The sequence below is a fragment of the Elephantulus edwardii genome, unplaced genomic scaffold (genome assembly GCF_000299155.1).
Source record: "Elephantulus edwardii isolate Elephantulus edwardi_28Jun2011 unplaced genomic scaffold, EleEdw1.0 scaffold00026, whole genome shotgun sequence".
Classification (NCBI taxonomy): Eukaryota; Metazoa; Chordata; class Mammalia; order Macroscelidea; family Macroscelididae; genus Elephantulus; species Elephantulus edwardii.
Window position 1 is genome coordinate 19,772,243 of NW_006399776.1, and position 12,014 is coordinate 19,784,256.

Consider the following 12,014-nt stretch of genomic DNA (forward strand, 5'->3'; position numbering starts at 1 on the left):
ATAATCAATGAAACACAGATAGACATTCCTCTAGTACTCCCTGCTTTCAGCTAAGATCCATCTAACATCAGCTACACTATCCCTAGTACCACAACTCCTTCTAAGCCCAGCCTGGAATTCTGGCAGTTCTCTGCTATGTGCTGTTCCAGTCGTGTTTGGATAATCTTTAGTAAAATCTTGCTTGTATGTGAAATCAATGATATTGTTCTATAGTTTCCACATTCTGTTGGGTCACCCTTCTTTGGAGCCACTAGGGGATTTAAACTCCCAGAGGGGTGTGGCCTTAGGGCTAATGCTGCAACTGTCTATGGCCTGGGCCACCAGAGCTCCGTTCTCAACTTAAGCAAGCAAATTTCCTCACAATGGAACTGATAAGCAGCATTATAACAGCTGGAAAAAGTGTGAAGTTGTCAAGGATGGCTACTTGCCTACAAAAATTGTTGTTGTGTATGGTAGAGTCAGAACTGACCCATGGCTTACCCTCTGGTAGGTTTTCAGAGGAAGTTAATCATCTACTGATTGTCTGTCCTTGTCCTGCAGAGCAGCTGGTGGCCTTGAACCACATGCCTTCAGGGTTGCAGTGCAGCCTTTTGCCACTATGCCACCAAAGCAGAGCCCTGCCCATGGTAGTAGCAGTCAAGAAATCAAAGGGTATGTTTCATTGAGGAAATTTCTCAAGGACCATTTTAAAGGGCTAAAAAGATGTCAGATTAAAAGGTATGCCTGACTCAAATAATTGTCTTTTCAACTGTGTCATATGCATGTGAAACTTGGACAATAAAGAAGATCTAAAAAAGAATTGATGCCTTTGAATTGTGATGTTAACAGAGTATTAAATATAGTTTGAACTGCCAAGAGAACAAGCAGATTTGTCTGGAGAAAGTACAACCAGGGTGATCTTCGGAGGCAAGAGTGGTGAAATGTCATCTTGCAAAGGAAAGACCATCAAAAGGATGAACTGATAGAGCAACTGCAACAGGGGGCTTGAATATTGCAAAGATTATGAGAATGACACAGATAGAGCGAAATGTTGATCTGTTGTTCATAGGTCACCATGAGTGGTAATCAAATTGATGACACCTAACAACAAACTGTGAGTAAATAAATTTCTCTTCTGGAAGGTCACACACCTACGGTATTTTTATTCTGTTGTTAAGTGCTATCAAGTTGACATCAAGGCACAACAACCCTAAGTACAACAGATTAAAACCTTGCCTGTTCCTATGCCTCCCTCACATTCTCCTCTGTGCTAAAGGATATTGTGTCAGTCACTGTGGCAGTTTGTCTCACTGAGAGTCTTCTTATCCTTTGCTGCCCAAAGTAGATGAGATGGAAGCTCACCATCCTTGCTTCTAAGGAGTACACTGATTGCACACCTTCCAAGATAGGTTTGTTCCTTTGCAATTCTATGCTATGTTCAATGAAAATTCTTCTTTGGTCTTTGTTGCTTACTGTCCAAGTTTCACATGTATATGAAGCAGTTGAAAATAACATAGTTTGAGAAAGGTGTATTTTAGCCTTTAAGCTGATATCCTTGCTCTTAAGTACTTTAAAGAGATCTTTGACACCTGATTTGCCCAGTATTTTATTTTGTTACTGCTCCTGGATCCAAGTAAAAGGAAATGCTTGACAACCGCTGTCTTTTCTCCAGGAACACATTGTAAATTTCAGTGGCTGAGATCTCATAGATTATAATTTGTCTTTATTGTTAGGTCGTCCTTGTGTGTTCCACCAGCAAGTTTTTGGAGGCAGTAAATCACAGGGAGATTGCCCATCCTTCTCTCCTGGAGCATATAGTGGATTTGAATGACAAACCTTTGGTATTGCAGCACAGCTTCTTACCTTTAGGCCACCAGAGCTCCCTTGTTAGGTTGTTAGATGCCATTATTTCAGTTCTAACTCATGGAGACCCTGTTTATAACACTGCGTTGAAGCACTGCCTTGAGCTGCTGTGCCATTCTCACCATCACATCTTTGTTTGAGTCCACTGTTGTGCCACTGGGTCAGTACATCATTTTTATGACTTTTATGCCCTTTTCTGGGGGCCTAAACCCACCTAATAACATGTCCAAAGTCAATGAGATGAAACTTTGCCATCTTTGCTTCCAAAGAACATTCTGGTTTACTTCATCAAGATAGATTTGTTATTTGATTTTTCCATGGTGTGATCTTTATTTGCTTTGGATTTTCTTATTCATTGCCTAGATTTTGCATGCATTTGAGTTTATTGAAAAACATCATGACTTGAATCAGGTACACCTTAGTCTTCTAAAGGGGAAACTATTGCTTTTTAGCCTTTAAAAAGGTTTGTCTCTGGAGACTAAAGTGTGTCTGATACAGGCCATGATCTTTGAAATCACATGTTATGTGTCAGAGAGTTGGACAATGAACAAGGAGGATAGAAGGACAATTGATGCCTTTGAGCTGTGGTGCTGGAGAAGAGTATTGAGGGTACCATGGACTGCAAGGAAAACAAACAGATTCATCTTGGAGAGGGTTAAACCGGGCTGCTCCTTGGAGGCAAGGATTCTGAGGCTCCGTCTGACATACTGTGGTCACGTTGTAAGGAGGGACCGGTCCTTGGAGAAGGACATCGTGCTTGGGACATTGCACAGGAGGGGAATGTCCTCTAGGAGATGGATTGATTCGGTGACTGGGGTAAAGGGATGAGTGTGTCGGAGACAATGAGATTGGCACAGGACAGAACAGAGTTTAGGGCTGTTGTACATAGGGTCGCTATGAGTTGCAAGGGACTCGATGGCACATAACAACAACAATAACATTTTTGCAGCAGCAGATTTGCCAAGTGCCACATATCATTTGATTTCTTGGTTATTGCTGCCATGGGTGTTGATTGGGGATCCAAGTAAAATGAAATAATTGTCACCTTCAATCTTTTCTCTTTTTATCATGCTGTTGCTTATTAATCCAGTCATGAGGATTTTTTGTTTTCTTTATGTTGGAGTATAATCCGTACTGAAAGCAACTGTAAACTTAATGGTGCCGAGTCAATTCCAACCCTCCATTGGCCTTCTGAGTCTATAAATCATATCTGCTCATATTCTCCCATGGAACCGCTGATGACTAGAATTTGCTGAAGAAACTCCATTTTAGGGTTAGCAGTGCAGTTCACCATGAACTGTGCAACAGAGCTCCCTACTTATACAGTCCAGCTCTGCACAGGTTGAAACAAAGCAGAGTGGAGTATACTTTGGATGAGGGTGAGGGTGTGCCGGGGGGGGGGCAGATTGTATACCAATGAAGGAGTTTTTCTTTTGCTTTTCAAGTAGAGGAGCGAACGGGGGGGGGGGGGGGGGGTGAGTGGGTGGGGAGAAAAGTGCAACAATGAATGAATGGAATTTTAAAAAATCCTACCAAAACCCCAAAACAAAACAAAACAAAACAAAAAGTGGGAAATCAGAGAGACTTAAGAAGAGACAGACATAAAATAGCTGAGGAGCAAGAGATGAAAGACTTCAAGAATACTAAATGACTTTATTCAACACAAGCAAAGCTTTTAAGCAAAATCTTCAAATGATTAACAATATGTCATAAAATAGATGATAGCGATTACAGCAGAGTATGAACATTTCCTCAAGAGCATTCTCTCAGTATAAACATTTACCAGTCGATTTTTAAGGGACATGCTCCTAATGTTTACTCAGAGTTTCATTAACACAAGGCTTTGTTGCTGCAGAATTGTAGGCATCCTTGTTAGCAAAACTGCAATCAGTCACTCTGCAGATTTTCCTACTTATCAGAATGGCTGAGTGGTCAAAGGCACGACTCTGTTTTGTTGTTTTGGGTTGGTGTTTTTTTTTTTAAGTTTTACTTTATTAATTTTAATGAATATTTACAGAGATTTTGGATTTCCATTCATTTATTGTTGCACTTTTCTCCCTGCCCACCCCTCCCCTAATTCGCTTTTCTCTTTGAAAAGTAAAAGAAAAAAAATTCTTTCATTGTTATTCAGTCCCTCCCACCAAGTCCACTCCACTATGCTACCTTCATTCTGGACTCGTATCACAAGTTTCTTCTTTTGGCAGCCCATGGGCTATTCAATAGTCTTTGCCAACACCATAATTCAAAGGCATTGATTTTTCTTCAGTCTTTTTACAGCTTTCAAATGACTAGAAAGCAAATGAAGATTGGTTTAGATCATGGTTTAGATCAAGCCGACATTAATCTTTTAAACTGACATCCTTGTTCTTTAGAACTTTGGTGAGGTCCTTAACAGCAGAGTTCCCCAATGCAACACATCCTTTGATTTCTTGACTGCTGCTGTTATGGATGTTGGTTGTATATTAAATCATTGACATAGTCTTTGATTTTCATCAGTAAGTCCTTCAAATCTTCTTTATTTTCATTGGGCTGTTGTTTGTTGTTGTTAAGTGCCCTCAAGTCGCAGGCAACTCATAGCGGCCCTATGAAGGAGAGTCCTCGATGCTTGGGTGCCTTTCATCCTCTCTCTGGGTTCAGAGGGTTTCCAGAGGCAAGCTATTATGGAAGTGGATGCCACTCCTCCTTCCACACTTATTTAATCGGGGAGCTCCACCCCACTCTCAGTCCGCATTGGGTAGCCAACCATTAACGCATTTGACACATCCTTGTCGCAGTGTTCAGCCTCACAGCAACCACAAGTGACCCCGGGATGGCAACTTGTACACCAGGGCTATCCGACCTAGAGGAATGTCTGAACAAAAAAAATGAAAGACTGGCCGGAGGGCCACAAACTAAAAGTCACCCACCTTTGTCTTGGTCACATCGTTTTCTCATATCACAACTTGTTAATAAGTCTTTTTCTAATCCTGACGCTGAGTTCTGCTTCATATACTCCAGTTTCTCAGATTTGCTTAGCATGCAGCTGAAATAAATATGATGAAAGGCAACAACCCTGAAACATGGTTTTCTTTATTTTAAACTATGCTGTATCCTCATGTTTTATTTAATTTACTGCCTCTATACACGTGCCCATGTTTTCCAACTACTGATTCTTCTTCTCTGTTCCCAACTTTTGCATTCCAGTCCCCCATTATTATCAATGCATCTTGATTGCATGTTCGATCGATCTCCAACTGTAAAAGTTGGTAGAAATCATCTATTTCTTCTTCTTTGTCTCTGGTTGTTGGTGCATATATCTGAATGATAGTGGTATTCACTGGACTTCCTTGTAAACATATGGATATAATCCTATCACTCACAATATTGTACTTCAAGATGGATCTAGAAATTACTTTTTTAACTATGAAAGCAACCCCATGGACTGCCAAGAAAACAAACAGATTCATCCTAGAGAGGGTTAAACCAGGCTACTCCTTGGAGGCAAGGATTCTGGGGCTTCATCTGACATACTTTGGACATGTTGTAAGGAGAGACAGGTCCTTGGAGAGGAACATCATGCTTGGTAGGGTGGAGGGACAGCGCAGGAGGGGAAGACCCTCTATGAGGTGGATTGATTCAGTGACTGGGGTAATCGGGATGGGTGTGTCAGAGGCAGTGCAGTTGGTGCAGGATAGAGCAGGGTTTAGGGCTGTTGTACATAGGGTCGCTATGAGTCACAAACGACTCAATGGCACATAACAACAACAACATACATCTGCACAATTAAGCATTCTGAAATTCTCGTTCTTTGATTTTATTTATTTTCTTTATTTTAAACTATGCAGTATCCCCATGTCTTATTTGATTTACTGTCTCTATACATGTGCAAAGTATACGGAAATTCTCATTCTTTGCTGTAATCCACACAGTCAGATCCCTTTGCATAGTCAGTAAAACACAGGCAAGTATCTTTTTTATATTCTTTTTCCACAAAGAACATAACTCTGAGCATGTGTATAATTTTTTTCATTTTTATTTTATACTGGTTTATTTATAAAGTTCTTGTACGTTGTTTTCCACGTTGGCTCTTTCCCATTTCCTTCACTTCCCCTCCCCCCGAGCACATACATCTTTGATATCCTGGATGTTTGGGAAGTGGGGCAAGGGGGACAGTAGAGCACAGTAGAAAGAGCACAATCTCAGGAGTCAGAGAGGCCTGGACGCCTTTTTTCAGTCAGTCAACAAACAGAGAATGTTCAGAAAATTACTAACGTGCACCTAACCCAAGGCATGGTACTTTCAAAATGTCCTGTATGCATGCAAAAGCTGGACAATGAATAAGGAAGACCAAAGAATTAACACATTTAAATTATGGTATTGGTGAAGAGACCATAGTCTTTGCAGTTACTTGCTATGCATCAGAAAGCTGTACAATGACTAGGGATGGTAGAAGGAGAATTGATGCCCTTGAGCTGTGGTGCTGGAGTATTGAATGTACCATGGACTGACTGGTACATAAATCACATGGGAGGAGATTGCCTTTCTCTCATGGAGCAGCGGGTGGACTCAAATCATGTTCATTAGGGTTAGCAGTCCAACTTCTTACTACTAGGCCATCAGAACAGAACAAACCCCAAACATATCTTAAAACAGACAATGCTTTATTTGTGTTGCCCTGAAGATTTTTTAGTGTAACTTGTTTTAAATGTATGCTTGTTTTTCACTGCTCAGAGGTGTCCGCACAAATCATCCAGCAACTAGAGAAGGTCGCTTACCACCAACACAATCTCTTTTGTGTTCAAATATATCTGCTAGTCCTACTTCTAGGCCCTCTGCCCCCATTCTAACAGACTTTCCCTTTTTCCTGTCCTTGGCTTGCTTTTGTCAAACAAAAGCAAATTTACTAGATAATGTTAAAACAGGCAAGGCCAACTTCATTAAAAGGATTATTATAAAAGAGGGGAACAGAATAAGACAGAAGAGGGAAGAAGCACCTAACCTGGCAGAAGGGTGAGTCCAGTTTCTTACTAAACTGGAACTAAAGTGTGAGGCTTTTTAAAGAACAAAGTGGGAAGAAGGAACGCTGGGCTCAGGATGGGTAAATGATTAACAAAGGTTACAATTAGGGCCGTACTTTGTAGAAGATTTTCTCTGAAGACATGGGGGGGGGGGCAGTGGGGAAAGAAAAAGATAAGTGTTCCCAGATTATAGATCTTAAAGACTGAAGGAGAGAGAACTGTTGGGAGGAAGGGAACTCCTATTAAAAGGTTTCATTAAACCAAGATCTTTAAATTCATTACAGTCAGACATTCCCTGAACAAACAGGTAAGGGAGTTTAACAATGTTGCTTGCCAAGACCTTAATGCTTTAGTAAAGTTTAACTTTGTCCCTTTCCAGGTATCTCTAAGGTAGAGATGACTCTACAGAGAATCTATTTACTGCTTCTGCTCTTGCTGCTGGCCCTCCTGCTGCCCTCCTATGGCCAGGATCGCATGTACCAGAGATTTCTGCGGCAGCATGTGGATCCTGAAGGTGCAGGTGGCAGCGATGGCTACTGCAACTTGATGATGCAAAGACGGAAGATGACTTCGCACCAGTGCAAGCGTGTCAATACTTTCATCCATGAAAACATCTGGAACATTCGTAGTATCTGTAGCACTGTCAATATCCAATGCAAGAATGGCAGGATGAACTGCCATGAGGGTGTGGTGAAAGTCACAGACTGCAAGGAGACAGGAAGTTCCAGGATCCCTAACTGCAGATACAGGGCCATGACCAGCACAAGACGGATTGTCATTGCCTGTGAGGGTGATCCAGCAGTGCCTGTGCACTTTGACAAATAGATGCTACCCTGTGGTGTTTAGGAGACAGCATTTAGCCTTCAAAATACTCCTTGAATATAAATGAGTAAAGCATTTGGGCTGTCCTGAGCTCTGCTTCTTCTGTTAATTTCTTACTCTTCTTCTCCTCTATATAACTCATTCTACTAAATGTATCACTTCACAGAGAAACGCAGACACAACATTATCATAAGCTTGGCTTTTCTATAATAAGATGCTTGTTGTTATGCTAGCAAACTTAGCTCTCTCAAATCCTATGCTCTAGAATGTCATCAGTAGATATACTTACATAGCATTGAAAACCTTTCAAAGTGCTTCCATCTGAGTAATTTCAATACTCTAAAACTTCTGTGAGGCTCATAATGCTATTATATCTAGCAGGTAGACATCAGATCATTTGAAGAGTTACAATCTTTAGTGCAAGAGCTGAGGCAGAAAGAAGTCCAGTTTGATTGGGGTTCGTGCAGGACATTTCCACTTCATAACAAACAATATATGTATTTTAAAGTATCTGTTTTGTGTCACTCCGAAAGTCAGCTGTTGGGGGAAAACTTCCAAAACTTTGGAAATCTGTACTGGCAAAATGAGAACTCTTCCTGTGTAATTTGGCATCATTGTTTGGGTTTGGTAAGATTAAAACGTGCAACCCTTTATACTAGGCCATTGAGAGTTCCTGATGATGATATAAGGAGTTTCTCTATCTTCTCCAACTTTTGACTCATGCTAGCAAATCAATGTACTGAAAATATACTGGATCATTAAAACTCTTTTACTCTTCCTGACAAAGATTTTACATGCTTTTTCTGTAATAAAGGACTTAAACTGCAGGTATTTGAAAAGACTGTGTTATGGTTCCTGAGTGTGAAGTTACTTCTTTCTCTCCTAGTGTTCTTGAATTACTAAACACAGACACAGTATATTGTCTTCATAACCCACAGCAAAAAATCTAGTGCTTGTCAAACCTGTGATTACAGCCAAGACACCTTTGCTTCCTTTTTTACACCAGAGAGGATGATCCCTCTAAAGATACCTTGCAAACTTAGTTGGAGACGTGTGTGTGTGTGTGTGTGTGTGTGTGTGTGTGTATGCGGAAAGAGAGAGATCAAGGAAATGGCTCATGTGCTTATAGAACCTGGTAAGTGGGCAGGCTCAGATCTGTAAGTGAAACCTCAGGAGAGAGGGGTCTGAGGAGGCTAATGAGTCTATGTCACTGTCAGGCAGGCAGGGCCTCAGGCTGCAGGCTGAGAGACTACCAGCTTCAGAGATGGACAAGTCCAAAGGCTGTCACAGGGAAGCAGGATCCCAGACAGCTGGCTGTGGAAACTGCTGGTTTCAGAGGCTGATAAATCCAAAGATTATCATTAAAGCAAGGCTGCAGATTGCTGGCTTTGGAGAATGATGAGATTAAAGTTTACAAATTTAAAGATCACCGATTCAACTGTGGCGGCCACTGGTCAGGTAGCTAGATGTAGGGTCAGATAAGCAGCTCCCTAAATTTGCCAGAATCCAAACATAAATTTAATACAAGCCACACCCCTGAGGAGACTGATCTTTCATCAGGTAAAGTTGATCGTATCTTTATAGATCTTCCTGTCCCATTAGCTTCAGAGGTTGGAATTTACAACATAGAATTGTTATATTTTCTTGAGGAGCAGAATCACATTAATGTACAATATTAAACATCACAAAAGAGTGTTTTAGCCCTTTTTTGTGCTATGCACCTCTTGATTATTCTGTACATGAGCAATATTTTGAAATAGATAAAATATATTATACACTAAAACAGAAATACTTTTATGTTTGTGCTATAATAATATATATGTTGCAGGTATATAAATATATCTACACACATTGAGATTGCTAACAGCTCCAGCTTACTTGTATCCACAATCAACACTCTTGGTCCCGGCAGCCAGAAAATCAAAAGACAGATTGCACTGGGAAAATTTGCTGTCAAGGGCCTTTCCAGCATACTGAAGAGCAAAGATGTCAGTCTAAAGACTAAGGTGTCCCTGATTCAGGCCATGGTGTTCAGAAAGCTGGACAATGACTAAAGAAGAATCGATGCCTTTGAGTTGTAGTGCTGGAGAAGAGTATTGAATAGTCCATGAACTGCTAGAAGAACAAACAAGTTCATACTTGAGAGGTTGAAATCAGGTTGCTTCTTGGAGGCAAGGATTCTTATGCTCCATCTGACATACTTTGGGCATGTTGCAAGGAAGGACCAGTCCTTGGAGAGAGACATCATGTGTGGAAGCCTGGAGGGATAATGCAAGAGAGGAAGACCCTCGATCAGATGGATTGACTCAGTGACTGGGGTAATAGTGGTAGGTGTGTCAGAGACAATGAGGTTGGTTCAAGATAGAGCAGAGTTCAGAGCTGTACACGGGTTCACTATGAGTCACAAGCAATTGGACTGCACATAACATTTTTAAACACCCTAAATGTCACTGTAATTGCGACTGTAGTTTGAAGTAGTGAGCAATATAAAACAATATTTGATATACCTCTAACAACTATAAGGTAACATTAAACAACTATGATTTCTGTTTTTTACCAAGTAAGTCACAATGCTTTTTAAAAAATTATTATTCATTTTCATAAAAATTTACAGAGACTTTGGATTTCCATTCATTCATTGTTGTGCCCTTCTCCCTGCTCACCCCTCCCCCCGCAGTACACTCTTCTCTTTGAAAAGTCAATGAAAAACTCCTTCATTGTTTTATAATCACTCCCCCAGGTCCACTCCACCATGCAGCCTTCGTTTCTGGACTCCTGTCATGACAATAATACCTAATCAGATATCCCTTTTAAACAGTTTTCTCTCTCATCTGTTTCAATGCAGTATACATTATTTATCCCATCTTTCTCAGTCTCCCCCCAACTCCAATGTCACTCCTGTTTTACAACAGTGGCACTATGCAGTATTTGTCCTTTTGTGACTGAGATATTTCACTTAGTATAATGTCTTCCATTACTTTTAATCCTTCCATATTTAATTTCTAGACTAAGGTGCACCTGACTCAGAGCATAGTCTTCCCAATTGCTTGCTATGTGTCAGAGAGCTGGACAATGACTAGGGATGATAGAAAGAGAATTGATGCCTTTGAGCTGCGGTGTTAGAGGAGAGTGTTGAATATACCATGGACTGCTAGGAGAACAAACAGGTTCAACCTGGAGAAGATGAAACCAAGTTGCTCCTTGGAGGCAAGGATTCTGAAGCTTTTTCTGACTTACGTTGAACATGTTATAAGGAGGGACTAATCCTTGGAGAGGGTAGAGGGTCAGTGCAGGAGAGGAAGACACTTGATGAGATGGATTGATTTAGTGACTGGGGTAATGGGAGTAAGTATGTCAGAGACAATAAGATTGGCACAGGATAGAGCAGGGTTTAGGGCTCTTGTACATAAGGTTGCTATGAGTCACAAGTGACTCAATGGTACATAACAACAATAACATATTAATGAGTAAAGGCATTAATAAATTGCAGTTGCACATTCTCAAAAATAAAGATATAATTTCTCCTCTCTAAATCAGTCATGTTGTTGTTGAGAGGTGTCTTCAACCCAAGTATGACTCATAGCCATATAAACAACATATCTGAACCTTGTCCTATCTGTGCAACTCTCATCATCTTTGACATACTAGAGCCCATTGCAGCAGTCACTGTGCCAATCCATCTGGCTGAAGGTCTTCCTTGCTTTTGCTGTCATTTCCAAGTATGATGTCCCTCTCCAAGGAATAGCTCCTCCTAACAATATACCCGAAGTATGTGAGAAGAAGCTTTGTCATCTTTACCTCCAGGGAGCACTCTGGGTGCACTTTCTCCAACGGTAGACATATCTTTTTGTTCTTTTGCCAGTCCATGGGACAGCCAGTAATTGTCTTCAACACCACATTTCAAAGACATCGATTCTTCTGTTAAAAACACACACATACAAACATTTGAAAAGCCAAAATATAGGGAATAAATAGCAAGATAAAGGCGATGAAAAGAAGATTTCAAAGGACTGCTAGAGAAAGCAAAGTATTATGAGGAAATGTACACAGAGCTGGGTAGAAAATAAAAAAGAGAAGAAAGAACTTGCTTTGCATTTCTCAAGCTGAAGGAATTGAAAAACAAATTCAAGTCTGGAGTAGCAATAATGAAAGATACTATAGGCAAAATTTTTAATAATCCAAGAAGTATCAAAAGGAGATGGAAGGAATACACAGAGCCATTGTACCAAAAATAACTGACTGACACAGAACCATTTCAGAAAGTAGCATATAATCAAAAGCATTGGCTTTTGAAATGAAAGAAGTTCAAGTGACACTGAAGGCATTGGGGGGTGGGGAGAGGAAGGACCCCAG

The 12,014-nt window shown here is 40.6% G+C and overlaps 1 protein-coding gene across 1 annotated transcript; it reads left to right on the top strand.

The window, feature by feature from the left end:
• The first annotated feature begins 7,229 nt into the window (after positions 1 to 7,229).
• RNASE4 (ribonuclease, RNase A family, 4) lies at positions 7,230 to 7,664 on the top strand. Its single transcript, XM_006883098.1, has one exon. It carries the CDS (start codon positions 7,236 to 7,238, stop codon positions 7,662 to 7,664), a length of 429 nt encoding a protein of 142 aa, XP_006883160.1. The 5' UTR covers positions 7,230 to 7,235.
• Positions 7,665 to 12,014: the final 4,350 nt, after the last annotated feature.